General features: G+C 47.7%; 2 protein-coding genes across 2 annotated transcripts in view; both read left to right on the plus strand.

Annotated features, from left to right (window-relative positions):
- Positions 1 to 20,276, plus strand: part of LOC102247393 (myeloid cell surface antigen CD33-like) — a 39,574-nt gene extending 19,298 nt beyond the window's left edge. Inside the window, exons 4-8 of the mRNA XM_014547440.1 lie at positions 13,257 to 13,304; positions 14,553 to 14,649; positions 14,918 to 14,996; positions 19,188 to 19,389; positions 19,980 to 20,276. Of these exons, the coding sequence (XP_014402926.1) occupies positions 13,257 to 13,304; positions 14,553 to 14,649; positions 14,918 to 14,996; positions 19,188 to 19,364 (401 nt within the window). The 3' untranslated portion in view covers positions 19,365 to 19,389; positions 19,980 to 20,276. The remainder of the gene's footprint in view (positions 1 to 13,256; positions 13,305 to 14,552; positions 14,650 to 14,917; positions 14,997 to 19,187; positions 19,390 to 19,979) is intronic.
- On the plus strand, positions 2,673 to 5,919 carry LOC102247103 (myeloid cell surface antigen CD33). Its single transcript, XM_014547412.1, has 4 exons — positions 2,673 to 3,033; positions 3,234 to 3,512; positions 3,741 to 3,788; positions 5,819 to 5,919. Exons 1-4 carry the CDS (start codon positions 2,673 to 2,675, stop codon positions 5,917 to 5,919), a joined length of 789 nt encoding a protein of 262 aa, XP_014402898.1.
- Positions 20,277 to 26,471: the final 6,195 nt, after the last annotated feature.

The following is a 26,471-nucleotide window of genomic DNA, read 5'->3' on the forward strand; positions in this document are numbered from 1 at the left end:
GGCCCGAGGGCCCCCCCCCCCCCGACCCCATGCACGAATTTTGTGCACTGGGCCTCTAGTAATAATAATAAAACATAGGCCATGGGAGGCCCAAAGACGGGCTCACACCAGGAACCCAATCTGCTGGCATTTGACCCTGGGCCTCCCAGCCTCCAAAGCCGTGAGCAACACAGCTCTGTCCTTTGAGCTGCGGGTCCTAGGATGCTGTCACAGAGCCTGGAGCCTGCGCTGCCTGAGTTACTTGTCCGCCCTCAGAATCACACAAACAAGCCCGTGCACTCCTGCCCTGGGAGCCAGGCTTGCTCCCTCCTGTCACTGCAGAGCCTCCTGCACAGCAGGACGTGTTCACGCTCCCCCCCCCCTGCCCGCTCCCCCAGTGCAGCCCGGGGCCTGCATGGTGGGGCCCCTCCCCCCTAAACTCACACACTGCTGTGCACCTAGTCTGTTCCATGTGAACTGCAAGTGCAGCCTTTTCGAGACCCGGGGAGGGAGGTGGGGAGGACTAGTAGGCGATGCAAACATCAGAGGCCATGCCCTGAGCCCTGCCAGTCCTCCGTGCCCAGGTGCGGAGCTGTCCCGTGCAGCAGCAGGGCTGGAGACCTAGGGAGCTCACCTACTGACATGGCACCTGCCAGGCTTCCCTGCCTCGGGGGGCGGAGCGAGAGAAGGCTGGGGTCTGGGCTGCTCCTACTCGGGAGATATGAGAGAGGATGGGGAAGGGGGCAGAGGGGGCTACTCCAGGCCAGCGGGGACCCCAGTTCAGCCTGGATGAGGTCCAACAGCTCTACCTTATTCTCAGGTTCAGCTTCAGGGATGCTGTGGACACACAGGGGTGTGTGTGTTGGGGGGGAGGGCTTGTCCTGGGGAGCCTGGGCCTGGGTGAAGGCCTGGGGCCCATCAGACTTGTGGCTGCAGCACTCGGGTTCTGGGGAGAGAGACAGGGGAAGGGGGATGTGAGCAAGCCCAGGGCTGGGCAACAGCAGCTGAGCTTCCCTGGTATAGCTGCTGAGAGCTCCCTGCACATGCCCCGCGGTAGCCCGGCCAGGGGTCAGGGTGTGTCTGTCTGTCCACCCCCAGCTCCAGCACAGGGAATGCCGGGAGAATGGACAGGCCGGTCTCCCCACGTGGAGGTCAGAGAGTTGATGACAAAGAGGGAGGGACGGCTTCAGAAGACGTGGACGGCTGCACTGCCAAGAGCTAGCGCCCCTGGTGCCCGGGGATGGCTTCCAGCAGGGGTGACAGGGCAGGAGGAAGGGAAGTGAGAAAGGAGGCCAGACCTGGGGGCCGATGTCATGTGAGCAGGAAGAGAGCAGAGCGCTCCCTACCCACCCCCCTCAGCGACTTCATCCTCTCACTGTCCCTGGGCCCACAGCAGGTCCCACAGTATGGAATGTTCCTCCTTGTCCCCTCAGAGTCCAGGCCACGTCCAGTCTGCCCTGTTGTGCCCAAGAGCCACCAGCCAGCGGGGCCTCCAGTCATGGCCCCAGCCTTGTATCACCATCACGGCCTCTACCAGGCAGGCCCTGAGGTCATCTGCTCCCCCGCCCCCTCTGCCATGAGGACCATCGCTGGGCGTGGATGGAGGGCCAGTCTTCTCTCCTCCAGCGCCCACACAGGGCACAGGCTCAGTCTGTTTGTCGAGTGAATGAATCGATGAGTGAATGAATAAACAAGTGAGTGAATGATTGAATGGGTGAATAAATGAATGGGTGAATGAAGGAGTGTGTGAATGGGTAAATGAATGAATGAATGGCTGAATGAATGAATGGGTAAATGCATGAATGGATGAATGAATGCATGAGTGAGTGAGTGAATAAATGAATGGGTGAATGAAAGAGTGAGTGAATAAGTGAATGAATGAATGAATGGGTAAATGCATGACCACTCCCCAGTGCCCACTGAGGGCACCAACAGCACCTCTGCCTGGGCAGAACTCAGACACCCACCTGTGGTCTGGCAAGCCTCGGATCTGCAGAGGCCCCTGCTTTCACCCTCGTGGGTCAGGGCGGGCCTCACCCAGGTCCAGAACATGCTGGATGGACCCGTGTCTGAGGGTCTCTGGGCTGTGGGGTGTCCTCCCACTCTGTGCAGAATGAATGGATGAGGGAGAGAGTGGGTGAATGAATGAGTGAATGAATGAATGAATGCCTGAAATAATGGCTGCCCCTGACACTTTACCTAAGACCCTTCTGTTTATTTTAAATTCCTTGTGTAGACACCAGAGCTCAGAAAAGCCCCCAACGGGAGGACCTTAGGAGACTCCCCTGTCCCCTCCTCAGATGTCCTCAGTGGTTCTGGTTCTGCTCTGGAGCTGCAAGGAAGACCGGAGATTGGACAGGACTCCGTGCTAGCTTTCTGTCTGTCCTGGGCTTTGGGGTGTATGCCTGCTCTCTGCAGAGAGGGGAAGGGCTTGAGCTCTGAGGTTCCTCTTTCGTGAATAGCCGAGATTTCGTGCTCCTCCCCAGCTTCCGTGGTCTCACCACTGTCTCCTCTCCCACTGTCTTCATTCTTTTCTCACGCACAGGAGCCCAGAAACCCTCCATGTCAGAGATGCTGTGGCTGCTGCCTCTGCTCTGGGCAGGTGAGTGTCTGAGGGGAGAAGGGGGTGTAGGGCAAGGGCTTTGGCTGACCCTCCTCTTCCTGCAGGGTCCCTGGCTCATGAGAGAAGATACATGGTGACAGTACAGACACCCGTGACGGTGCAGGAGGGCCTGTGTGTTTCTGTGTTCTGCACCTTCACTGCATCTTGGACCTCTGGGACTTCTATTCCTACATATGGCTCCTGGTTCAAAGAAGGAGCTAAGCCAGACAAAGATGCTGCTGTGGCCACAAACAACCACACTCGTAACGTGCAGGAGGAGACCCAGGGCCGATTCCACCTCCTCGGGGATCTCAGAACCAACAACTGCTCCCTGGACCTCAGAGACGCCAGGAGGACAGATGACGGATTATATTTTTTTAAGGTGGAGAGGGAACGTTCCCAAGAGTTTAAATATTCTTACATACAGGACATGCTCACCGTGCGAGTGACAGGTAAGGAATGGGCTCCAGGAGAGTCCTTGGGAGAAGGTTATAGTGGCCCCAGGCAGGGCTGGAATGGGACCCCATCATGGAAGGGGGTTGGAGCACAGTGTGTTGGGCTCAGAGGAGGAGCTGAACCAAAGCCCAAGGCTTCTCTCAGGGCCGCACCTGGGGTCCTCCCTCCTGATTCCCTGTCTCCCCCTCCTCACCAGCCCTCAACCACACCCCCCACATCCTCATCCCAGGGACCCTGGAGAGCGGCCTCCCCAGGAACCTGACCTGCTCTGTGCCCTGGGCCTGTGAGCAGGGCACGCCCCCCATCTTCTTCTGGACGTCAGCTGCCCACAGCTCCCTGGGCCCCAGGACCCGCCTCTCCTCCGTGCTCACCCTCACCACACGGCCCCAGGACCATGGCACCAACCTCACCTGTCAGGTGCATTTTCCTGCCGTTGGTGTGACCGTGGAGACAACCATCCAGATCAACGTCCCCTGTGAGTGCTGGGTTGGAACACAAGGTCGCTAAGGGTGTGCAGAGCAGGAGGGCCAGGCAGGTGTGCTGGGTGCTTTGTCCTGGAGGCCTGGCTGTGTAGGGGACCTCAAGGACACAAGCCCTGTCCCTCTTGCATTTCTGTGGTGTCTGAGGATGGAAGTGCACTGCCTAAACAATCCTCACCCTGTCTCAGCTCACTGACCAGCGAACTCCTCTCTTCCTGGCCCAGGTGCCCTGCAGAACCAAACACCAGGTGGTTGCCTAGGAGATGGCACAGGTAAGAAGGAACCCCTCATGGGCTGTAGGGAGCAGGGCCGTTTCCAGATCTGGACAGGGCCGGACCCTGTATCATCCTGGACTCACCGGTGACCAGACAGCCCCTGTGGATGAACCCAATGGTCCCTCTTCTTCCTCAGCCCCCATTGCCGCTGTGAGCAGCTGTCCCCATTGGCCCCTCGCTCCCCGAGGACTTCTCCCAGGCCCTGTCAGCTGCACCAGGAGAACTAGGCACCCTCCACATGGCTGAGCTGCCTCTCAAGGCGCTGGTCCTCCATCTCCTGACAAATCCGCCAGGCTCACCTTTTCATTTTCCTCCAATATTTTCATTTATGTATTTTTGAACAAGCAATATAGTCACATGGCCAATAATGAAGAAAGCACTGAAGTTGGCTCAGGCCAGGTATCTTGGTTGCTTCTAGCATCGTCCCAGTGTCCCAAGGTTGTGGGTTTGATCTCAGGTCAGAGCACACAAAAAAACTCCTCTCTGATACTTTTCTCTGTTCTCTGCTTCCCCCCCTTCATGTCTCTCTTCTCTCTCTCTCTCTCTCTCTCTCTCTCTCTCCTCCTTTATTTTTTCTCTCAACATCAATCACTAAAAACAAAAGACTTTTCCCTTAGAGTAAAGGCACTGAAGTCTGCCCTCAGAAGCTCAGTATCCCCCTGGAAGTGAGCAGTGTCCACATGCTGCTGTGAGCGTTGGTTGTTCACCTGACGGACGTAACAGGTCCTTCGTCATCAGAAAGACAGACGTTACACCCTATCCCCCGTCTCTGTGACTGTGGAGCTGTCCATGGCATGGAGGGATCTGGATGTGTGCACATCTTCTCTGAGAACAGGGGCGTTAGGGGTTGTCTGAATGTCCATTGTATGGATGTACCACATTGAGTTCTTCTGTTGATCAGTTGATGGACATTAGGGTGTTTCCAGTTTTGGGTGGTTATAATACTGCTGTGAACTTGATGTACATTTTTTGTTTAGACAACTTTTCTCTTTTTTAGGTCATGTACCTGGGAGTGGAACTCCTAAGTCAAATGGTACTTTCTATGTATAGCTTTCTGAGGAAATTCTGGACTGTATTCCACAGTAGCAGCATCAGTTTACATTCCCACCACAAAGTATAAGGCTTCCCCAGTCAGAGAAAGATAAATACCACATGATCTCACTCATTTGTGGATTATAGAGAACAATATAGACGGATGAAAAGGGACAGATCCAAAGACTGAGAAACAGCGATCAGGTTATCAATCCCCAGAAGGAAAGTAGGGGAGGGCGGGGGGTAAGGGGAAGAGATCAACCAAAGGACTTGTATACATGTATATAAGCCAAACCAATGGACATGGACAACAGGGGGATGGGAGCATGAGTGTGAGGGGGGTGAGGTTGGGGGTTAATGGGGGGGATGAGGACACATTTGTAATACCTTAACTAATAAAAAAAAAATCATTTTAAAAAGTATAAGGCTTCCAATTTCTCTACACAATTGCCAACATGGGTATTTTCCTTTTTTAAAAAAGTGATAGGCTACTAGTGGGTGTGAAAGGCTACTTCAACGTGGCTTTGATTGCATTTCTGTGATAATTATGATGCTGCTTTTTTTCTCACAGAATTATTGTTCATTTGTACGTCACCTTTAAAGAACATTTTATATCAAGTCTCTGCCCATTGTTTAATCTGGTTCTTTGACTTTTTGTTGTTGAGTTGTAAGTTTGGTATATGGGCAGGTTATTAATCCTTATCCAATCTATAGATATCAAAAGGTTCTCTCCCATTAAATGGGTTGGCTTTTCATTTTCCCCATCGTGTCCATTGATCAACAGAATGTTTCAATCTGATGAATTCCAACTTACACATTTCCATTTCTGTCCAACTGCTGGGGATCAGGGCAGGGTCTAGGGTGAGAGCCCAAGCATTCCAGAATCCGGTGATGCAGGAACGCCTGGGGAACAACGTCCAGGGTCCTGCTGGGAGCAGAAGGACACGGGATTACAGCTGAGCAGATGACTCCATCCTTGTCCCTCTTTCCTGCAGGATTATCAGGACCCAGGGCTGAGGCGGTGCTGGTGGCCATCGGGGAAGCTGCTGTCAAGGCCCTGCTCCTCCTCCTCCTCTGCCTCATCGTCCTCCTGTGAGCTCAGCCCAGAGGGAGGGAAGGTGTGGGGAGGGCAGGGGGCATGGGACAGAGTTCTGAACCAAGGCCTGGGATCTTGATGGGTCAGGAGCAGGGCTGGCAGGAAGTGAAGGGGTGGTACATGAGGACTCCATACAGACAGACCTCTTGAATGTCCCATAAGCCAGGTCTCCAGGTGGGAGGTACCTGGAGCGCTCAGGAGGGTCTGTCAGGCCAGACACACACTTTCCCACTTCAGTCTCCTCTCCAGGCCTTGAACAGGGAACAGGGGGTTGGGTCTGCTGCCCACTGAACCTGATGCGATCAGACTGAAAGATCCCAGTGTCTTCCCTCAGAGTCAGGTACCACAGGAGGAAGGCCCTGATGCCCCAAAGGAGAACAGAGGATGCAAACACAGTCTCAGGTTAACCCCTCAGGTGAGTGATGCAGGTGTGTCACCACCCAACACCCACTGACACCTCCTACCTGTCTACCCATCAGCATTGCTGAAATGGAGCTGTCACCTTCCTCCCCAAACCCACTTCTCTGCTGGGCTTCCCATCACAGTGATGACATGGTGGCCCCCTTCTCTAAGACCATCCCATTCTCCCCAATCCACTAAGACTTGTCCATCCTTCTTCCTAATCACAGCCTATATTGATGGCTGTCTCATGCTCATCATGCTGGGATTGTTCCTGTGGCCTCATCTCTTCCCTGGGTCCCTGAACCCACCAGCTACCTGTCTCCAGATTGTGTATCCAGAGACATAGGGTCCACTTCCTACAGTGTGAACAATGACGCTTCCTCTCCATGGCCAGAGATGAGGTGCAACTACACAGGCTGGACTTGAGGGCTCAGTGTGGTCTGTCTCCTGCTTGAGTCTCCACTAGATTCTCTTATCTCCCTGCATCTCACATCATCTCCACATCTGGCTGGGCCAGGGCCTTTGTGACTCTGAGACTTTGCATGTGCAGTTCCTTTGGCTGAAATACCCTTCCCTCCCCATTCCTACATCTCCAACTGATGATCATACTTCTTTAGTTAATAGTCATCCAATTGAACATGTGTGTTTATGTGTGTGTGTGATTCTTGTATATATTTGAATGGAATCATATTTAGTCATTTATATACAGACACTTTAGAAAGTATAACTGAACACCTACTATGTGCCAGCATTGTTGTAGGTAATGGGGATGCAACCATGAACCTGGCATGAAAAATCTCTGTCATCCAGAAGCTGTCATTCTGGAGACAAGAGAATAAATTAAAAATAAATTTAAAAATTATTACAGCCTGTTGGATGGTGATATGTGTTTGGGGAGGAATCATACAAGGAAAAGATCAGGTGACATGGAAGGACAATCCAACATCTGAGAGTATGAACTGTGATTCTGAGCCTAGACTTGATGCTGGTGAGAAAGCAGACTGTGTTGCCCTAAAGGAGATTAGCCGGGAAGATGGGGAGCAGTGTCCCGGCTCTGAGGCAGAAGCAGCCTGGTGTGTGATAGAGACAAAACTCAGGCGTGACAGTCCAGGGGCTCCTGGAAGGGTAGACCCATGGAGGGAGGTGAGACCCAATGGTGTGCAGCCTAGTGAAAGTTTGCAGCAAATGCAGGAACCGGGAAGCCATTGAGGAAATCAGAGATATGGTTGAACATTCTTGGTAACTGATTCTCTTGGCTGCTCTTTTCAGAATAGACTAGTGTCCACAGCAGCCAAACAGAGAATGGGGAGGACACACAAGGCAAGAGGGGATGGTGGCTGAACCAAGGAGGTGAGGTAGAGAGTGAGGTTTAATTTCTGGATATATCTTGAAGTTCAAGTTGACTTGGGCACTGAGAGAAAGCTAGAGCAAGGATGGTGCCCAAGTGTTTCCCCTGAGCATCAGAAAGGATGGGTTGTGTTTGATGGACAGAGAGGAGAGTTTTGAAGGTGATGTTCATTCTGAGAAGACACAACTGCAGGAGAGAATTGGAGAAGACGATATGGGAATAGTGGGTCCAGACAACCCTTTGAGAAAATTGGCTGCAAAGAGGACAGAGGGATGAGTCTGGTGAAGGAGTCAAATTCTCTTGACTCCTCCTCTGGGTCCTCCCAGAGGTGATCCATGAATTCCCGCCTGTATTGGTTTCCTGGGGCCATTGTGACAAATTCCCACACACTCTGTGTCTTTAAAAAATGGAAATTTAATCTCTTAGTTCTTGAGACCAGAAATACATGCAGAAAGTAAAAATATCTTCTCCTTCTGCCCTTCTAAGTTGTTGATGGAGACCTCAGAAACAAAGAAAGATTGGGTGCCACATCTTGGGGTAACGTCCTACACCCCATCACGTGTAATGGGTTCTATTGTGTAGAAATCCGGTTTTTGGTTGGGATGCACTCGGTCCAGAGGCTCGAGGAGAGAACCCATCTCTTGCTGCTTCCAGGTGATGGGATGACGGCTGTCCTGGTTTGTGGCTGCATCACGGAGACCCATCTCCTGGTCACATGGCCTCGTCCTGCTCTGTGTGTAGAAAGTCACCTGCTATGTCTATGTTGGGAACACTTGTGATTGGCTTCAGGGATCAACCCTAATAATCTAGGATGTTCTTCATTTGAATATTCTTACCTTAATCCCATGAGCAAAGCCCCCTTTCCCTTATATGGTAACATTTTGAGGTACCAGGGATTAAGACCTGGGTATCTCTGGGTGGCCATCATTCAGCCTTTTGCACTGCCCATGTTACCTTTTGCAATCCTTGAATGTCTCCAGACCATGTTTGCTCTGCTTTTCTATGTCCTGATACATTAGTGGGTCACCTCATGAGTGACCCATATTTTAGGGAGCAGGAGCTTGCTGTTCTGTGAAAGTTACTTCTAAGAGAGCTAAAGGAGCCCAGCTGCTGTGGGTCAGTGGTTGAGTGTTTACCCAGGAACCAAAATGTCTCTAGTTTGATTCCCGGTCAGGACACATGCCAGGGTTGTGGGGTCCATCCTCAGTAGGGGGCATGGAGGAGGCAGCCCAACGATGATGTTTCTTTCTCATGATTGTTTCTCTCTCTCTCCCTCTCATTTCCTCTCCAAAATCAATCAAATAAAATAAAAACAGGAAATAACAAGACTTGGAGCAGATATGGAGAAAATGAAACTCTTGAGCTTTGCTCTACATTCCAAGGCTGTGTATCTGCTTTTAAATACAGTGTGGCAGTTCCTCAAAACATTAAAAATAGAATTACCATAAGAACCAGTCATTTCACTTCTGGGTATTTACGCAAAGGATTGAAAGCAGGAACTTTAATGGATGTTTATAATCTCTGTTCATAGTAGCATTATTCACCATTACGGTGAAAATAACCTAAGGGCCCATTAACCAAGAAACAGATAAACACAATGTGGTGGACATACAAGGAAATGTTATTCATCCTCAAAAAAGGAAGTGAATTCTGACTCATGCTACAATGTGGGTTGAAGATACTATGCTAAGTGCAGCAAGTCAATCACAAAACGACAAATGCTATGTGATACCACTTCCATGAAGTACTTAGACTAGCAAATTCATAGACATAGACCATAGAATGGTGGTTGCCAGCATCTGGGGGGATGGAGAGCTGTACTTTTCATGGGTACAGAGAGTCAGTTTGGGGAAAATGACAAAAGATCTAGAGATGGATGGTGGTGATGGTCCCACAACAATGTGAATGTCCTTAATGCCACTGACCCAGACAATTAGAAATGTTTTTGTTAAGTTTGTGTTACCACAGTTTTATTTAAAAAAAACAGTCACAGAATTATTCTGCCATTTCACTTAATAAAAAAATAATGGCAGCTACCCACATGAAAACAATCTTAACATCACTTGTTATTAGAAAATTACAGGTAAAAACCAGGATGAGATACAATGGAATACCACTTAGTAATAATACTAAGTGGGGGCTGGAGGTGGCAGTGATTAACTACAAAGACATGGGGGAAAGTCTCAGTGATAGTGGGAATACTCTATATCTTGATTATGGATCAATCCCATTTGTTCAAATTCAAAGAAATACATACACAAGTGACTACATTTTATTTTATGTAAATTATGACGTTATTAAAAGAAATACAATTGGAACTCACAGAATCCTCCCTTCCATGAAAATGGTATAACTTTCTTTATAATACACAGCATTTGTAATGGGTTTTCTATTATATTCTTACATGTTTTTTTAACAGCCTAGAACAAGGTATCATTTAACTTACTGGAAATTCAATATCTTTTTCTTATTTTTTATTTAGATTTGAGAGAGAAAAGGTAAGTGTAAGAGAGAGAGAGAGAAGAGAGAAACATCGATTTGTTGTTCCACTTTTTGTGCATTTATTGATTGCTTCTGGGAGACTGGCGTCTCATCCTCAGATGTCCTCAGAGGTCCTGGTCCAGGTCTGGTGCTGAAGGGAAGCTCCTGAGATGGGACAGGACACAGAGCCAGGGCTCATGTCCCGACCTGGGATCTAACCCACAACTTTGGAGTATCGGGACGACCTCTAAACAACCGAGCTCCCCGGCCAGGACAAAACTCAATTTCTTATCCACCAAATGAGGGCACAAAAGCCTCTCTGTATTAGTAAGACTGAAGGCCCATCTATCTAGATACTACTGTGTTAGAAAGATTTTACAAATATCTGGTGGCAAATGCTTTTATGTTACCGGAATCAAGAGTTTGCCAGATGCATATCCACAGACTCAGATGGAAAACTACATGAGCTGAACCTAAACTTTAATTGTAGCTGCATATTCCACTCATGTTTCCTAGGAATATTACGTTCTTGGATCCACATTTTACTGTGAGAATCATATTTATGATCATGCTTACATATTTTTATTGTATGTAGAAATCAGAGCCCTTATAGTCCAACTTAGAATTTGAGGTGCCTTACCATTTTATAGCATTTCTAAGGTAGCGATTTTTTAAAAGCAGAACAGAAATAGCCTAGGAAAAAAGAAATCATTCTACCAGGCAGCTAGAATAACAAATATTATGAAATTAAGTCTAGATATGTCCCTGAGATTCCCAGCAGTCAATGCAAAAAGGAAATTGTGAACTCTTGCTGACACAAGAAAGTATGTACTTTATTTGAAAGGCAAATATCATCTTACTCCTAAAGATTGGGAGAAACATACTCCATCTGGAAAGAACTTTGAAAATATAAGGGAAATGTTTGAGCTCATTGTTCATCCACAACTTTGCAGCGCTTTTCCATGACAGGAAATGCTCTTCTGCATGATGAGGAACTGAGACAGTCCCTCCGGTTCACACACTCTGAGTGACGGAATCATAGAGAAGAGTTTCCTGCCCTGGCATCAGGGAACGTGTGGTCTCCCTTTGTGTTACATGAAGATGTGACACGGTTTTCACTTTGGAGATGCCATCATTGAAACACCACGAATCAGAATAAGATGTAAAATAAGAACCTGCACTAGTGTTTTTAGGAAATACCCAGTGTGCCACCAGGACACATGGTAGACTGACGAGTGACAGCAGCTCTAAAGCCCGACAGCGCTGTGTTTGGGAGGAAGTGATGTCACTGGGTGTGGATCACCTCAGGTACATATCATAGATCAGGTCCATGGATCTGTTCTTGACTTGTCTTCAGCCAATCAACACTTACATGCTCACTGAGTGTTTGGTGTATGAATGAATGAATGAATGAATGAGTGAATGCTGCCTTCACTTCACTTGGGACCCCCTTCTTTACTTCTGCCCCAAACTCTCACATGAACATTACAGAATCCTACACCTTGTAGGACCGACCACAGCTTGTAGATGAGGCCGGGACCTCCCGTCAGTGCAGGAGTGAACCAGCTCTCTGATGTAGATATCAGAGCTCAGAAAAGCCCCCAATGGGAGGACCTTAGGAGACTCCCGTGTCCCCTCTTCAGATGTGCTCAGTGGTCATGATTTTGCTCTGGAGCTGCAGGGAAGACCCGAGATTGGACAGGACACGGGGCTAGCTTTCTGTCTGTCCTGGGCTGTGGGGTGCCTGCCTACTCTGTGCAAAGAGGGGAAGGGCTTGAGCTCTGAGGTTCCTCTTTCGTGAATGTCTGAGATCTCGTGCTCCTCCCCAGCTTCCGTGGTCTCACCACGGTCTCCTCTCCCACTGTCTTCATTCTTTTTTTCACCCACAGGAGTCCAGAAGCCCTCCATGTCAGAGATGCTGTGGCTGCTGCCTCTGCTGTGGGCTGGTGAGTATCTGAGGGGAGACGGGGGAGTAGGGCAGGGGCTGCAGCTGACCCTCCTTTTTCTGCAGGGTCCCTGTCTCAGGATGGAGGATACACAGTGAGCGTGCAGACACCTGTGATGGTGCAGGAGGGCTTGTGTGTTTCTGTATCCTGCAACTTTACTGCATCGTGGACCTCTGGGACTACTATCCCTACATATGGCTCCTGGTTCCCAGAAGGAGCTAATGAATTCCACGATGCTGCTGTGGTCACAAGCAACCAGACTCGTAATGTGCAGGAGGAGACCCAGGGCCGATTCTACCTCCTCGGGGATCCGCAGACCAACAACTGCTCCCTAGACATCAGAGACGCCAGGAGGACAGATGAGGGATTATATTTTTTTCGAGTGGAGAGGGAACGTTTCCGAGGGTTTAAATATTCTTACAAACAGAACATGCTCTCCGTGCAAGTGACGGGTAAGGAACGGGCTCCAGGAGAGGCCTTGGGAGAAGTTCATGGTGGCCCCGGGCAGGGCTGGGATGGGACCCCATCCTGGGAGGGGGTCGGGGTACAGTGTGTTGGGCTCAGAGGCAGGAGCTGGACCAAAGCTGAGGCTGCTCTCAGGGCTGCACCTGGGACCCTCACTCCTGATCCCCTGCCTCCCCCTCCTCACCAGCCCTCAACCACACGCCCCACATCCTCAACCCGGGGACCCTGGAGAGCGGCCTCCCCAGGAACCTGACCTGCTCTGTGCCTTGGGCCTGTGAGCGGGGCACGCCCCCCATCTTCTCCTGGACGTCGGCGGCCCACCCCCCCCGGGGCCCCAGGCCCCGCCTCTCCTCCGTGCTCACCATCACCCTACGGCCTCAGGACCACGGCACCAACCTCACCTGTCAGGTGCATTTTCCTGCCGCTGGTGTGACTGTGGAGACAACCATCCAGCTCAATGTCACCTGTGAGTGCTGGGTCAGAACAGCAGGTCCCCGAGGGGGTGCAGAGCAGGAGGGCCAGGCAGGTGTGCTGGGTGCTTTGTCCTAGGGACCTGGCTGTGTAGGGGACCTCGAGGACACAAGCTCTGCCCCTCTTGCATTTCTGTGGTCTCTGAGGGTGGAGGGGGGAATGCCTAAATGATCCTTACTCCATTTCAGTCCACTGAAGAAGGAATTCCTTTCTTCCTGTCCTAGGTGCCACACAGAACCCAACACCAGGTGGTTGCCTAGGAGACAGTGCAGGTGGGAAGGAGCCTTCTGTCATGGGGCATTGACTGATGTGGGTCTCTGTCTGGGTGATTCAGAGCTGGACTTCAGAATTCAGCAGGGAGGTGTGGGTGCAGTTAAACGTGAGCACCCCTATCTGACCTCTTCCCCAATACCCTCCAACCACTGTCTGACCAGATTGACCACAACCTTCTCCCTGCCCATCCTAACAGATGCTCTTTATCTTCCCCCAGTTACAAATGCCTTGGGGCATTTTTAGAGTAGACTTTAGTTTTAAGAGCAGTTATAAATTCACAGCAATATTGAGCAGGAGACAGAAGGCAGAGAGATTTCCCCTCAACCTGTCGCACCCTCCCTCACATGCACATCTCCCACCAGAGGGGACATTTGTACAATCGATGAACTGACACTGACACATCGTTGTCAACTAAAACTCATAACTATGGTTTACTCTTGGTGGTGTACACTTGATGGGCTTGGACATTGTATCATGACACGTGTACACCATTATAGTGTCATGTAGAGCAGTTTCACTTCTCTGAAAATCTCTATTTTTTGCCTGCCCACCCTTTGGCCCTCACCTTGACCTGTCTCTGGAGCCCTATCCTCCTCCTGCCCTATTCCCATTGGTGATGGCATCTGGTCCCCACCCGCACTGGTCAGTGACCCTGTTAGGACTCTCAGCAGTTCCATCAGACTGTAACAGGTGATGCTCAGAGACACATCCCTGATCCCAAGGCTCCAGGGAGGCATGGCTAAATGAGACCAGGAAAGCTGTCTGGGTCTCGCCTGAAGGTCTGAGAACCTCCTGGATTTCACCTTCTTCTGGAGGCACAAAAGACCACTTTTGACCCTGAGCGACAGGGCCAGTGGAGGCCAGGAGAGAAGATTCTGACACCTTCCCAGGAAGGAAAAAGAGAGGTCTTTCGGCAACCCACAGCGCTCTGTGTGTGTCTATCTCTGGAGTGCCCATGGAACACTGAGGCTCAAGGTCCTGCTGCAGCCAGGTCTGGGGTCTGTGGCAGAGAAACCCTAGATGGAGAAGATCCCAGGTCCTAGAAAAGATGAGGTTTGGTGCACAGGAGTGTGGGGACTGGATAGGAGATGTCATGTAGACTGTGTCCTTCACCCCATGGTTCTGGAGGACCTAGTTGCTCAGCCCTGGATGGGAGGAGAGGGGCACCCATCTGTTCATGCTTGAGAAGAGGGGATACATGCCTGCTCATCAAGCTTGGAGTTCACCCATGTCTCTCTTGTCTGCAGGGGAACCGAGGACGAGGGCAGACGTAGTTCAGGCGGCCGTCGGGGGAGCTGGTGTCACTGCACTGCTGGCTGGCTGCCTCTGCCTCATCTATTTTGTGTGAGATGGGACAGGTGTGGGCCAGAGGTAGAGAATAGGAACCTAGAGGGGTTGTGAGGGCCCGGAGCAAGGGTAAGGGGTGCCGTGGTGGTGAGAATCCAGCCCGTAGCCACTGAGCCAGGCTTGAATCGGGAGGCGTGGGGGAAGACCTTGTTCCAAAGTCTTGTTATGAAGGCTCCTGGTCTTGCCCCACCCTTGACCTTCCCTAGTCACTCACTCCAGCCTCAAAGAGTGACCCTGTGTCAAAGACCTTGGTGTCTCCTAACAGAGTGAAGACCCGCAGGAAGAAAGCCAGGACAGCAATGGGCATGGACAACATCCACACTGCCATGGGGCCAGCTTCCCTGGTGAGTAACCTGGACATCCTGGCATGCAACCCTGCCCCCACTTCCATTTGCGTTCCATTCAGTGTGTCCAGAAACGAGCTCTTCACCTTTCCACTCCTTTGGAAAATGTAGGTTTTATTATTATTCAGGTATGTCAGGCCAACAGATCAGGAGACAACTTGTCGATTTGTTCCTCACAGTTCCCAAGAGGGGAAAATGTCACACTACAGGGCCACACAGAGCAGCACCAGGGTCAGTCAGGAGGCAGAAGGAGTGAAGGGGAAAACGTGGGCAGGAACCTTGATGGTGGTTTCCATGGGGAAGGTGAGGTGAGGCAGGGGAAGCAGGCTTAGGACTAGCTAGTTTGAATAATTTCAACAGGCTCTGGGCTGTAGGGGCTGTCTTTCATTGTCTGGTCCCTGGTCCTGGTGTGATCAGGGCAGGAGGGGACTGGTCGGAAGTGTAAGAGTTCCATAAAGGAGATGGTTGGAGGCATGGAGTTTGGATTGGACTGGTTCGTTTGCAATATGAAAGTCACACTTAGAGGCAAGTCCTTTACTTTCTTTAGCAATTAGCTAGTCCTGGCGGCGACAGTTTCTCTAGGGTTATCAAAGCCCCAGATGTCAAAACATGAAATGCACATGGTTAATACACCCCCAAAATATACTTCTGCTGGGCTCTCCATATCACCAATGCTATTCTTTTTTAAAAAATATATTTTATTGATTTTTTTACAGAGAGGAAGGGGGAGGGATAGAGAGTTAGAAACATCGATGAGAGAGAAACATCGATCAGCTGCCTCCTGCACACCTACTACTGGGGATGTGCCCGCAACCAAGGTACATGCCCTTGACCGGAATCAAACCTTGGACCTTTCAGTCCACAGGCTGACGCTCTATCCACTGAGCCAAACCGGTTAGGGCACCAATGTTATTCTTGTCCCTGACACCCAACCAGAGACCCGGCCCTGTCCCGCCCAGTCCTCCACCAGCTCTTTCTGCACTAATACACTGCAAAGCATGTCTGCTGCAGCCCTCCCTCTTCTCCTCCCCAGCACTGCCCCATCACACCCAAGTCTGAAATGCACTGGTTCTCCACACTGCCGAGCACCCACACAACTTGGTCTGGCATTTGAGCCTGGAAACCCAGTCACTTTCCATGATTTGTGCCTTCTACACTCACCTGCTCATTCGCCTCCAGCAAAGTAAGCCTTTTGCATCTCAGAATCATTGCTAGGATGTCCCCTCCTCTTCACGTGCCTGCCTCAGCCCACCCTGCTCCTGCTCATCCTACAAGTTCTGATTCTCATCGAACTCTAACTTATGTGGGTACCACTGTGAGGTTTTTGAGCACATGATCAGCCATCACCCATGCATTTATCTTTCGCTGTGGCCAGTATCTCCCACTTGTCAATATCTGTATTTTTATAAATTATTACATTACAAATGTAAAATGTCCCTTCCGAGCTTGCAGATGACCACCTTCTTGCTCTCTCTTGGCCTTTTCTCTGTGCTCATGTATTCCTGGCCTCTCTTTTTTCTTTACAAAGACTCAAGTCATGTTGGGTCCTACTCTAATGACCCCATTTAAAAAATTGAGTACCTCTTTAAAAGCCCTATCATCAAATATAGTCACATTGGGAGTTAGAGCTTCAACACGTGAATTTGGGAGACACAGTTCAGTCCATAAAACAGACTTACGGCATCAGTGATGAATCTGGTGTGAAGCAATTGGGATCTGGATACATTTTGAAGGTGGGGTCAACAGGATTTGCCAATGGAATGACAGGGTACACTGGGTGTGAGCTCACTGCCTTTACCTCATAGGTGTCATAGACATCAAGGAGGACTCCATAGATGTCATAGATGTCCAGTGATGTCATAGAGGTCTATCTATAATCATAGATGCTCTTAAATGCTTATAGATATCAAAGATAACTCTATGGATAGTATAGATGTCCAGAAATGTCATAGATATTCAAAGGTGGTCAAAGATGTCCATTGATTGTCATGGATATATTCATGGATGTCACAGATGTCCAACGCTGTTATAAAGGTCCATAGATGTCCACAAATGTCCATAGATACCAAGGATGATTCTAATGTGGTTGCCCTGAGCAACTTAAAGAATTGAAGTACCAATTCTTGAAATTGCCAACCCTGCAGGAAAGGTATGTTTTTGAGAGGCGATCAAACTTTGTTTTGGTTACTGTAAGTTTGAGGCACTTCTGAGATGTTTATGTGAAGGTGACAAGTAGATGGCCAGACTCTGGAGTTCAGGAGAGGGGTCCAGGTGGGAGGCACGGAGATTTGGGGGTCTTCCACATCAAGGTCTGATATTGGATGAAGCCACAAAGAAGAGAAGGGGCCTGCAGACAGGACCTTGGGTCCCTCCAGTACTTAGAGTCAGGGAGACATGGTGGAAAGAGCAAAAAGTCCACTGAAGAAAAATAATTGACCAGGAGAGTGGAGGGATGGGTCCTGGTGGCCAAGTGGGCTAATAAGTCTGGTAAAATAGGGTCTGAGAAATGACTGTTTAAATCAGTGGTTCCCAATCTTTCTTTGGCCACACCCCACCTAAGCATCTCTAAAATCCTGATGCCCCTCCACCCCGGTGACATAGAATTCTTATTATTCAAAAAGTGAACTCCTATTCACATGGAGGAAGCCTAAAAGGCCATTAAATGGTCTAAACAAGCTTCCAAAGAACATGGCATCCATGAAATAGAAAAATAAAAGAATGAAAGGACAGTTGAAGTACTGAGAAAAAAATCACTAAGAAATTATTTTTAAAATAGCAGTAATATGAAGTGATATAAAAAAAATAGCAAAGATTCAAAACTTATAATAGAGAACTGAAATGCATAAATACAGCACAATATATATTTATATACTGTATATAAGGCCCCTAGAACCATAAGAAATGCAAAAAATTCACTGTTAATAACTCATTCCCCAATTGCCCCCCTCCTTAAAGATCAAACTTTCCCCATGCATCTCTTCATCAGGATGCTCATCTATATCCTTTATCACATCCTTCCATAACAAGCTACTCTATGGCTAGTTTCCCTGAATTCAGTGAGTCACTTTAGTGAATTAATTGAACTTGAGAAGGAAATCATGGGGACCTCTGATTTACAGCCAGTTGGTCAGAAGCACAGGTGGCAACCTGGACTTGTGATTGGCATCTGAAGTGGCAGTGAGGGCGGGGTATCTTGTGGGACTGAGCCTTTAACCTGTGGGATCTGACAATATCTTCAAGTAGATGGTGTCAGAACTGAGTCCGGTTGTAGGATGTCCAGCTGGTGTCAGAGAATTGCTTGGTGTAGAAGTAAAGGAGATCCCTGGCTGGGTGGCTCAGTTGGTTAGAGCGTCATCTCATACACCAAAAGGTTGCAGGTTTGATGCCTGGTTTGGGCACACACGGGGGCAAGTGATCAATGTTTCTCTCTCACATTGATGTTTCTCTCTCCCTTCCTTTCTTTCTATAAATCAATAAAAACATATCCTTGGGTAAGGATTTTTTAAGGGAATAAAGGAGAGACACACAGGAGGAGAAGTTCTTTTTTATAAACATCTCCCTGCATATCCAGTGTTTGGCACATAGGAGAGCTCTGAGAGACCAGGGGTTGAGTTCCTGACCAGTAGATGTGTGCTCTTGAGAAGTATCTAACTTCCCTGAGACTTACTGTCTTTCTTTGTAAAATAATAGTATTTTCCACAAAGGTCTGTGTGAGTGGTCACTAGAATTGGAAAGCATCCAATAAGAGCTATCTTTGTTGGATAAGTGATTAAATGAGACCTTGAGAAATATTCAATAAAAGAATGAAAGAATGATCTGACCGATATTTCTCAGTGGTTAGAGTGTCAGCCCATGCACAGAAGGATTGTGGATTCAATTTCTGGTCAAGGGCACGTACCTGGGTTATAGGTTCCATACCCGCCCCATTCCGGGTGCATGCATGAGGCAATCAATAGATGTGCCTCTCTCACATCAATGTTTCTCTTTCTCTCTCTCTCTCCCCCCGTCCCTCTCTAAAAATCAATGGAAAAAGATATCCTCAGGTGAGGATTAACAAAAAATAAATTTTAAAAATTTATTTTAAAAAATGGAAGAATGAACAAAGATCCTATTACAATCAAATTCATTGCAGGAACTCCTCCCCCCACCCCCACTCTGCTCTGACCTTGTTGTTCTTTGCTCTCCACACAGGGTCACCAGAAGACGCCCGAGTTAGACAGCCCGTCCGCTGACTCCACTAGCTCTGCAGGGGCCGCCCCAACCTTGAGGGTGGAGCCAGAGGTGCATTATGCCTCCATCCGCTTTCAGAGGAAGAATCCTCCTCAGATGAGCACTGACCAGTTATACTCAAGTGTCAGGACCCAGTGAGAGGCCAAACCATCCATATCCTCTAGCTCCTAGAATTGGAAAGCAATCAAGAAGAGCTATCTTTGAATCTAGATCAGTGGTCGGCAAACTCATTAGTCAACAGAGCCAAATATCAATGGTACAAGGATTGAAATTTCTTTTGAGAGCCAAATTTTTTAAACTTAAACTATATTGGTAGGTACATTGTTATTAACTTAATTAGGGTACTCCTAATTAACTTAATTAGGGTACTCCTAAGCTGGCCTTTGCTAAAAATGTCCTAAATCTGATTGAGGTATGTTCGCTGAGGTCGACCCCTTCCAACTCTCCCATCCTCAACTCCTGCATGAATCGCGCACACCTCCCACCAGCACTGCGTATCCTAGGGCCCGCCTGTGCCGAGTCTCAAGTCTCCCTACACCCGACCAACTGACACTCCCCACTTCTTCTAACAACCACTTCTTCAAAATAGACTCGCCGGGGCCAAAAACCGACTTCTGCGCATGGGCCACGAAGTTACAATTGCACTCTACGTGCGAGCCCGCACGTGGTATTTTGTGGAAGAGCCACACTCATGGTGCCCTTGGCACTCATGGAGCCGCATGTGGCTCATGAGCTGCAGTTTGCCGACCACTGGTCTAGGGGAAGGGGGACCTACCAGCTGACTTTTGGAGAGCTCACATCCCCACAGGCAGTGGGTTTATAAACTACTGTATATGCCTTTCCTGGTATGTTGGAACTATCTTAGGCATTGCAATCAGAGAGACCTGGGAACAAGTTCATGCTCTTTCCGTCGATTAAGAAGAATATGATACCACCTGAGCCACCACCTTACCCCTCTGGGACTTGATTTCCTGATTTGTGATCAGGCGTAAGAAGTTCCACATCGCAAGGTTGCTATGAGCATTAAATAAAAGTACGCATGGAACCTGGCCAGCAGCTCAGTTGGTTAGAGTGTTGTCCTGTTACGCCAAGGCTGTGGGTTCGAGCCTCAGTCAGGGCACACACAACAATCAACCAATGGGGCTGGCTGGTGTGGCTCCGTTGGTTGAGTGCTGTCCCGTGCACCCAAAGGTTGCTGGTTTGATTCCAGATCAGAGAACATGCCCAGGTTTCCGGCTCGATTCCCAGTAGGGGCCATGCAGGAGACAGCTGATCAATGCCCTGCTCTTGCATCCATGTTTCTCTTTCTCTCTCCCTCTCCATTCCTCTGTCTTTAAAAAAAAATCAATGAAAATATTTTTAAAAGAAGAACCAACCAATGAATGCATAAGTGGAACAACAAATCGATGTCTCTCTCTCTCTCTAATTAATCAATAAAAAATTTTTTTAAATACATATGATGCCTGGCTGGTGTGGTTCAGTGGTTGAGTGTCGACCTATGAACTAGGAGGTCATGGTTCCATTCCTGGTCAGGGCATATAACTGGGTTGTGGGCTCAATTCTCTCTCATCATTGATGTTTCTCTCTTTCTCTCCCTCTTCCTTCCTCTCTGAAATCAATTTAAAAATATTTTTTTCTTTTTTTAAAGAATTCTTTATTGTTGAAAGTCTTACATATGTCCTCTTTATTCTTCCATTGACCCCCTCCAACCAACCCCTGCCCACCACCCCCACCCAAGACCTTTAGCACCCTATTGTCTATGTCCATGGGTCATGCATAGACGCATACAAGTTCTTTGGTTGATCTCTTCCTACCCACCCTCTCCCGTCTTCCCTTCGTGATTCCACAGTCTGTTCCATGCTTCTATGTCTTCGACCTATTTTGTTCATCAGTTTACTTTGTTCATTAGAATACCCATATGAGTGAGATCATGTGATATTTACCTTTCTCGGACTGACTTATTTCACTTAGCATAATATTCTCCAGGGCTATTCATTCTGTTGCAAATGTTAGGAGTTCTTTCTTTTTTAAAGCTGTGTAGTATTCCATAGTGTAAATGTAAAATAGCTTTTTTATCCATTCCTCTGCTGATGGGCACTTGGACTGTTTCCAAATCTTAGCTATTGTAAATTGTGCTGCTATGAACATAAGGGTGCATATATTCTGTCTGACTGGTGTTTCGGGATTCTTAGGATATATTCCTAGGAGTGAAACTAGTGGGTCAAATGGGAGTTCCATGTTTAATTTTTTGAGGAAACTCCATACTGTTTTCCACAGTGGCTACACCACTCTGCATTTCCACCAACAGTGTACTAGGACTCCCTTTCTCCACATCCTTGTCATTTGTTGATGATAGCCATTCTGACAGGTGTGAGGTGATACCTCATTGTGGTTTTAATTCACATCCTTGGATGATTAGTGACTTTGAGCAGTTTGCCATATGTCTCTTGGCCATCTGTATGTCCACTTTCGAGAAGTGTCTATTTAGGTCCTTTGACCATTTTTTAATTGGATTGTCTGTCTTCCTTTTGTTAAGTTATATGAGTTCTCTATATATTTTGGAAATTAACCTCTTATTAGCTGAATCATTGGCAAATATGTTCTCCCACAAACACAGCCATAGGCAATCTGAAAAAAAATTAATGTGACTGTGTCTCAACAAAAATTTTTTTACAAAAGTAGGCAGCCCCCCCCTGGCTATAGTTTTCTGACCTCTGCTCTAAGTTATTCTTTTTTAAAAAATCCTCATCAAGGATATGTTTATTTGATTTTGAGAGAGAGAAAGAGAGAATGAGAGAGAGGTGAAAGAGAAACATCAATTGGTCGCCTCCTGTCTATACCCTTATTGGGGATGGAACCCACAACCTAGGTATGTGCCCAGACCAGGAATCAAACTTGTCACCTTTTAGTGTATAGGACAATGCTCCAACCAACTGAGCCACCCAGCCGGGGCTGTTCTAAGTTATTCTTAATCTCATGCAGTACACTTTTCCATCACCATAGCCTAAGTCATCAACCCCTCAAGCCATTCTCTAAAACCCTTGTTCTGGTGTGTTCTTCACTGTCTTTGAGCATCCACATCCCTCCTTCAAAATGGGCTCAAAATTATCCTTCAAAATGGGCTCAAAAATATGTGTCTGGGTTGAAAAGATGAAGTAAAAAGCATCCTCAACTGAAATAGTTAAGATAGTAGATTTTATGGTTGTTGTTTTTTTTTTAACCACAATGAATAAAAGTAATATATAGTAGTTACCGAGGGCTTGAGATTGGGGGAGTGGGTGGGCAGTTAATGTTGAACGGGTACAGAACTTCCAACGTGATGTCTTCTTTAACTGCTTCGCTTCCACTGCCCTGTGGAAGATTCTGGACCTCCTTCTTCTGGGACCCCATGGACTCCATTCATCTCTCCACCAAGCTTTAATCCCAGGTACTAGAGACCACCTAAACTGTCTTAATGAAGGCAGTAGAGGACAGTGGTTGACATTTTAAAGTGAACAATCCAGTGGCATTTAATACAGCCCTAGTCAATGTGGCTCAGTTGGTTGGAGCATCATCCTGTACACCAAAAAGTTGCAGGTTCAATTCCTGGCATGGCACATATCTAGGTTGCATTTTGATCCCCTGTCAGGGCAAGTATAGGAGGCAACTGGTCAATGTTTCTCTCTCTCTCTCTCTCTCCCTTCCTCCCCCTCTTTAAAATCAATAAGCATGTCATCGAGTGAGGATTTTTTTTTAAATTTAAGCCTCCACCTAAAGGTGGAAACAACCAAAATGTCCATCAATACATGAATGAATAAACAAAATGTGGACCATCCACACATGGAATATTATTCAGCCATAACAAAAGGTGGTACACAGATACATGCTTCAACATGGATGAACCTCAAAGACATGCTACATGAAAGACACCGTACACAAAAGTTCACATGTTGTATGATTCTATTAACACAAAACATCCAAAATAGATAAACCCATAGGGACAGAACGTAGATTCAGGGCTGCCAGGGGCTTCTGGGAAGATGCAATGGCGAGTGACTGTTGAATGGGGACGGGGTTTTTGGCAGGTGATGGAAAATGTTTTGCGAGGAGGCCGAGGTGGTGGTTACACAACACCTGCTTCACCACCAAGCCTCTTGTTCCTTCCACGGGCTCGTCTGTTAAATGGGGGCAAGAACAGTCCTTAGCTCACGTGCTTGTTCTGAGGATTCCATGATTTAATTCGCACAGGCATAGGCAGGGCTGAAGGCATGGTGAGCCTGCAGTAACGGTCAGCCATGGGCAGCTGGTCAAGTACACTCAGATAAACACTGCCAAGGGGATCGTTTGACTCCCTAGATGACCTCTCGGTTTCCACATGTAAATAAGTGGTGAGAGGCTTTCACTCGCAGCCTGACCAAGTGGGCGTTCTTGTTATGGGAAAGGCTGCTGATGAGCAAGTTAGCAAATAAGTATCAGGCCTATTTTAGGTCAGTAGTATTTATGGTCAGGGTTTTGTTTCACTTCCCCTCCCACATTGCCCATTCTCATGAGTCACCAAGCCCAGGATCTGTCCCCTCTTCTCCATCCCCTGACTGGGTCCTAACCTGATCCCTCTCTTCAGGACCATTGAAACAGCCTCATGCCTACCCTCACCCCGCTCCAGCCTCTGGGCTTCGTTTCACCCCATCCAGCCCATCACCAGCACCAGCAGCAAAGAGAACTTTCTAATACTCAGCTCCAACTCTGCCCGTCTCCCGGATAAACATCCTTCCACACCTGCCACGTTCGAGGTCTCAACTCCAGTGGGAATTGTTCAAGAATCTTCACAACCTCACCGTCATCTACCTTGCTCCTTTCTCTCAGCCACCAACCGTCACACACTTCAGCCACATCCTTGACACCACCTGAAGACCTCCTGCTCCTTCTTTTTGTTAAAAAAAAATTATTTATTGTCTGACTGATGTGGCTCAGTGGCTGAGCATCCACCCATGAACCAAGAGGTCACTGGTCTGATTCCCAGTCAGGGCATGTGCCCAGGGTTTTGGGCACGATCACCGGGAGGGGGCATGCAGGAGGCAGCCGATCAATGTTTCTCTCTCATTGATGTTTCTATCTCTCTATCCCTCTCCCTTCCTTTCTCTCTAAAGTCGATTTTTAAAAATTTATTTATGGATTTTTAGAGAAAGAGAAAAAACCACATTGATTTGTTTTTCCACTTTTAAAAAAATATATTTTATTGATTTTTTACAGAGAGGAAGGGAGAGAGATAGAGAGAAACATCGATGAGAGAGAAACATCAGTCAGCTGCCTCCTGCACACCCCCTACTGGGGATGTGCCCACAACCAAGGTACATGTCCTTGACTGGAATCGAACCTAGGACCCTTCAGTCCACAGGCCGACGCTCTAGCCACTGAGCCAAACCAGTTAGGACTGTTGTTCCACTTATTGACGCATTCGTTGGTTGCTCCTTGTATGTGCCCTGACCAGGGCCTGTCCCAGGTGTATCAGGATGGTGCTCTAACCACCGGAGGTACCTGGCTAGGGATCCTGCCCCTTCTTGCCTCTCCATGCTTCATTCACATGGTTCCATCTCCCAGTCATAGTGTCCCCTTTCTCCATCTTTGCAGCATATGCATATCTTTTTAAATGCAGCTCAAATATCACCTCCTCAGGCAAGCTGCATTCCCTGCCTTAACAACACTTCCACTCCTGGCCATTCCCACAGGTTGGATTAGGGCCATGGTTTTAGTCAACATCAGTGCCACTGATATTTGGGCATTTGTAGCTGGGTGATTTTTTTGTTGTGTGGGGGGTGGGCTTCCCTGTGCATTGTAGGATGTTAAGGAGCATCCCTGGCCTCCACCCATGAGATGCCAGGAGCTTCCCCTGCCCTGTTTTGACAACCAAAAGTATCTCCAAACATTGCCAAATGTCCGTGGGGGGCAAAAAGCCCCCAGTTTGAGAACCACTGGGTTAGAGCCTCCCTCCTCTGCCTTCACAGAGATAGGTCAGCAGAATGACAAACTTTCTCTAGTTTTTCTTTTCAGGGTCACCACAGAAACCTTCGCTCCTGGCTAGTTTCGAAACAAAAGTGCATTTCAGCTCCTTTTTAAATGCATTCATGAAGGGAGCATTGGGAAACCCCTACATCTTCCCCTCATTTTTTTGTTCTCCAAAATTTTACTGCATGTCAATTATATGGCAGAAATAGTCAAGTGTATGGTGTAGGGTTTGGGGAAGGCACAGAAATATGTAAACTGTTAAAACACAATATGGACCTGGCTGGTATTGCTCAGTGGTTGAACGTTGGCCTATGGACCCAAGAGGTCCCAGATTCAATTCCCAGTCAGGGCATATGCCCGGTATTGGTGTAAGCATAGATAATCAGTCATTGGAATGCAAGCAGTAATTAAATATAGAGCCACACAGATAGAGACTTGATTTATGAATAAGGTGATCCTGCAATTACGGGAGAAAATAATTGTCTTTTTAATAAGACATTATATATCTATTCATAAAGAATTAAACTAGACCCACACTTCAAATTACACCCACACATTCACTTGGTTTGTATCATAGACTTAAACATGAATGGTACAACAATAAAGCTTCCAGAAAACAAAGAGGATATTTTACCACCTTAGGGGAGTCTAAGAATTCTTAAACGAAACACAAGTATCACTACCATAAACAAAATTTAAGTCTGAGCTAGACAATTCCTCCAAATCAGACCAATAAAAAAATTAAATGATAAATTGAATTTCACTTAAATAAAGAACTTCTCTTAATCATAAACACCATTAAGAGAGTGAAAGACAGGCAAAAACTTAAAGAAGATATTTGTTTTAAAAAATATGACAAAGAAATCCAGGATATATAAATAACTTCTTCAAAAGTTTTTTTGAAGCCAGCCATCAACTATATTTTATTTTAACAGGAAGAGAGTCTACATGGGCACTTCACCAAAAAAAAGTATTTCCAAATGATTAACAACAATATGAAAATTTGCATCAGGGAAATGCAAATTAAAACCACAGTAAAATACCACTATACAAACACCAGAATGGCTAAAATTAAAAATTGGCTGCCCAGCAGGCATGACTCAGTGGTTGAGTTTTGACCTATGAGCCAGGGGATTCAATTCCCAGTCAGGGCACATGCCTGGTTGTGGGCTGGATCCCCAGTAGGGGGCCTGCAGGAGGCAGCCCATCAGTGATTGTCTCTTATCATTAATGTTTCTATCTCTCTCTCCCTCTCCCTTCCTC

Source organism: Myotis brandtii, unplaced genomic scaffold (assembly GCF_000412655.1).
Source record: "Myotis brandtii unplaced genomic scaffold, ASM41265v1 scaffold474, whole genome shotgun sequence".
In the NCBI taxonomy this organism is placed as follows: domain Eukaryota; kingdom Metazoa; phylum Chordata; class Mammalia; order Chiroptera; family Vespertilionidae; genus Myotis; species Myotis brandtii.

Bases quoted from the DNA above. Each gene is read 5' to 3' on its own strand.
- LOC102247103 (XM_014547412.1), top strand. From the start codon at position 2,673: ATGGTGACAGTACAGACACCCGTGACGGTGCAGGAGGGCCTGTGTGTT. The intron at 3,034-3,233 runs GTAAGGAATGGG...CCTCCTCACCAG, and splicing joins GCTCACCGTGCGAGTGACAG to CCCTCAACCACACCCCCCAC. The intron at 3,513-3,740 runs GTGAGTGCTGGG...TTCCTGGCCCAG, and splicing joins CATCCAGATCAACGTCCCCT to GTGCCCTGCAGAACCAAACA.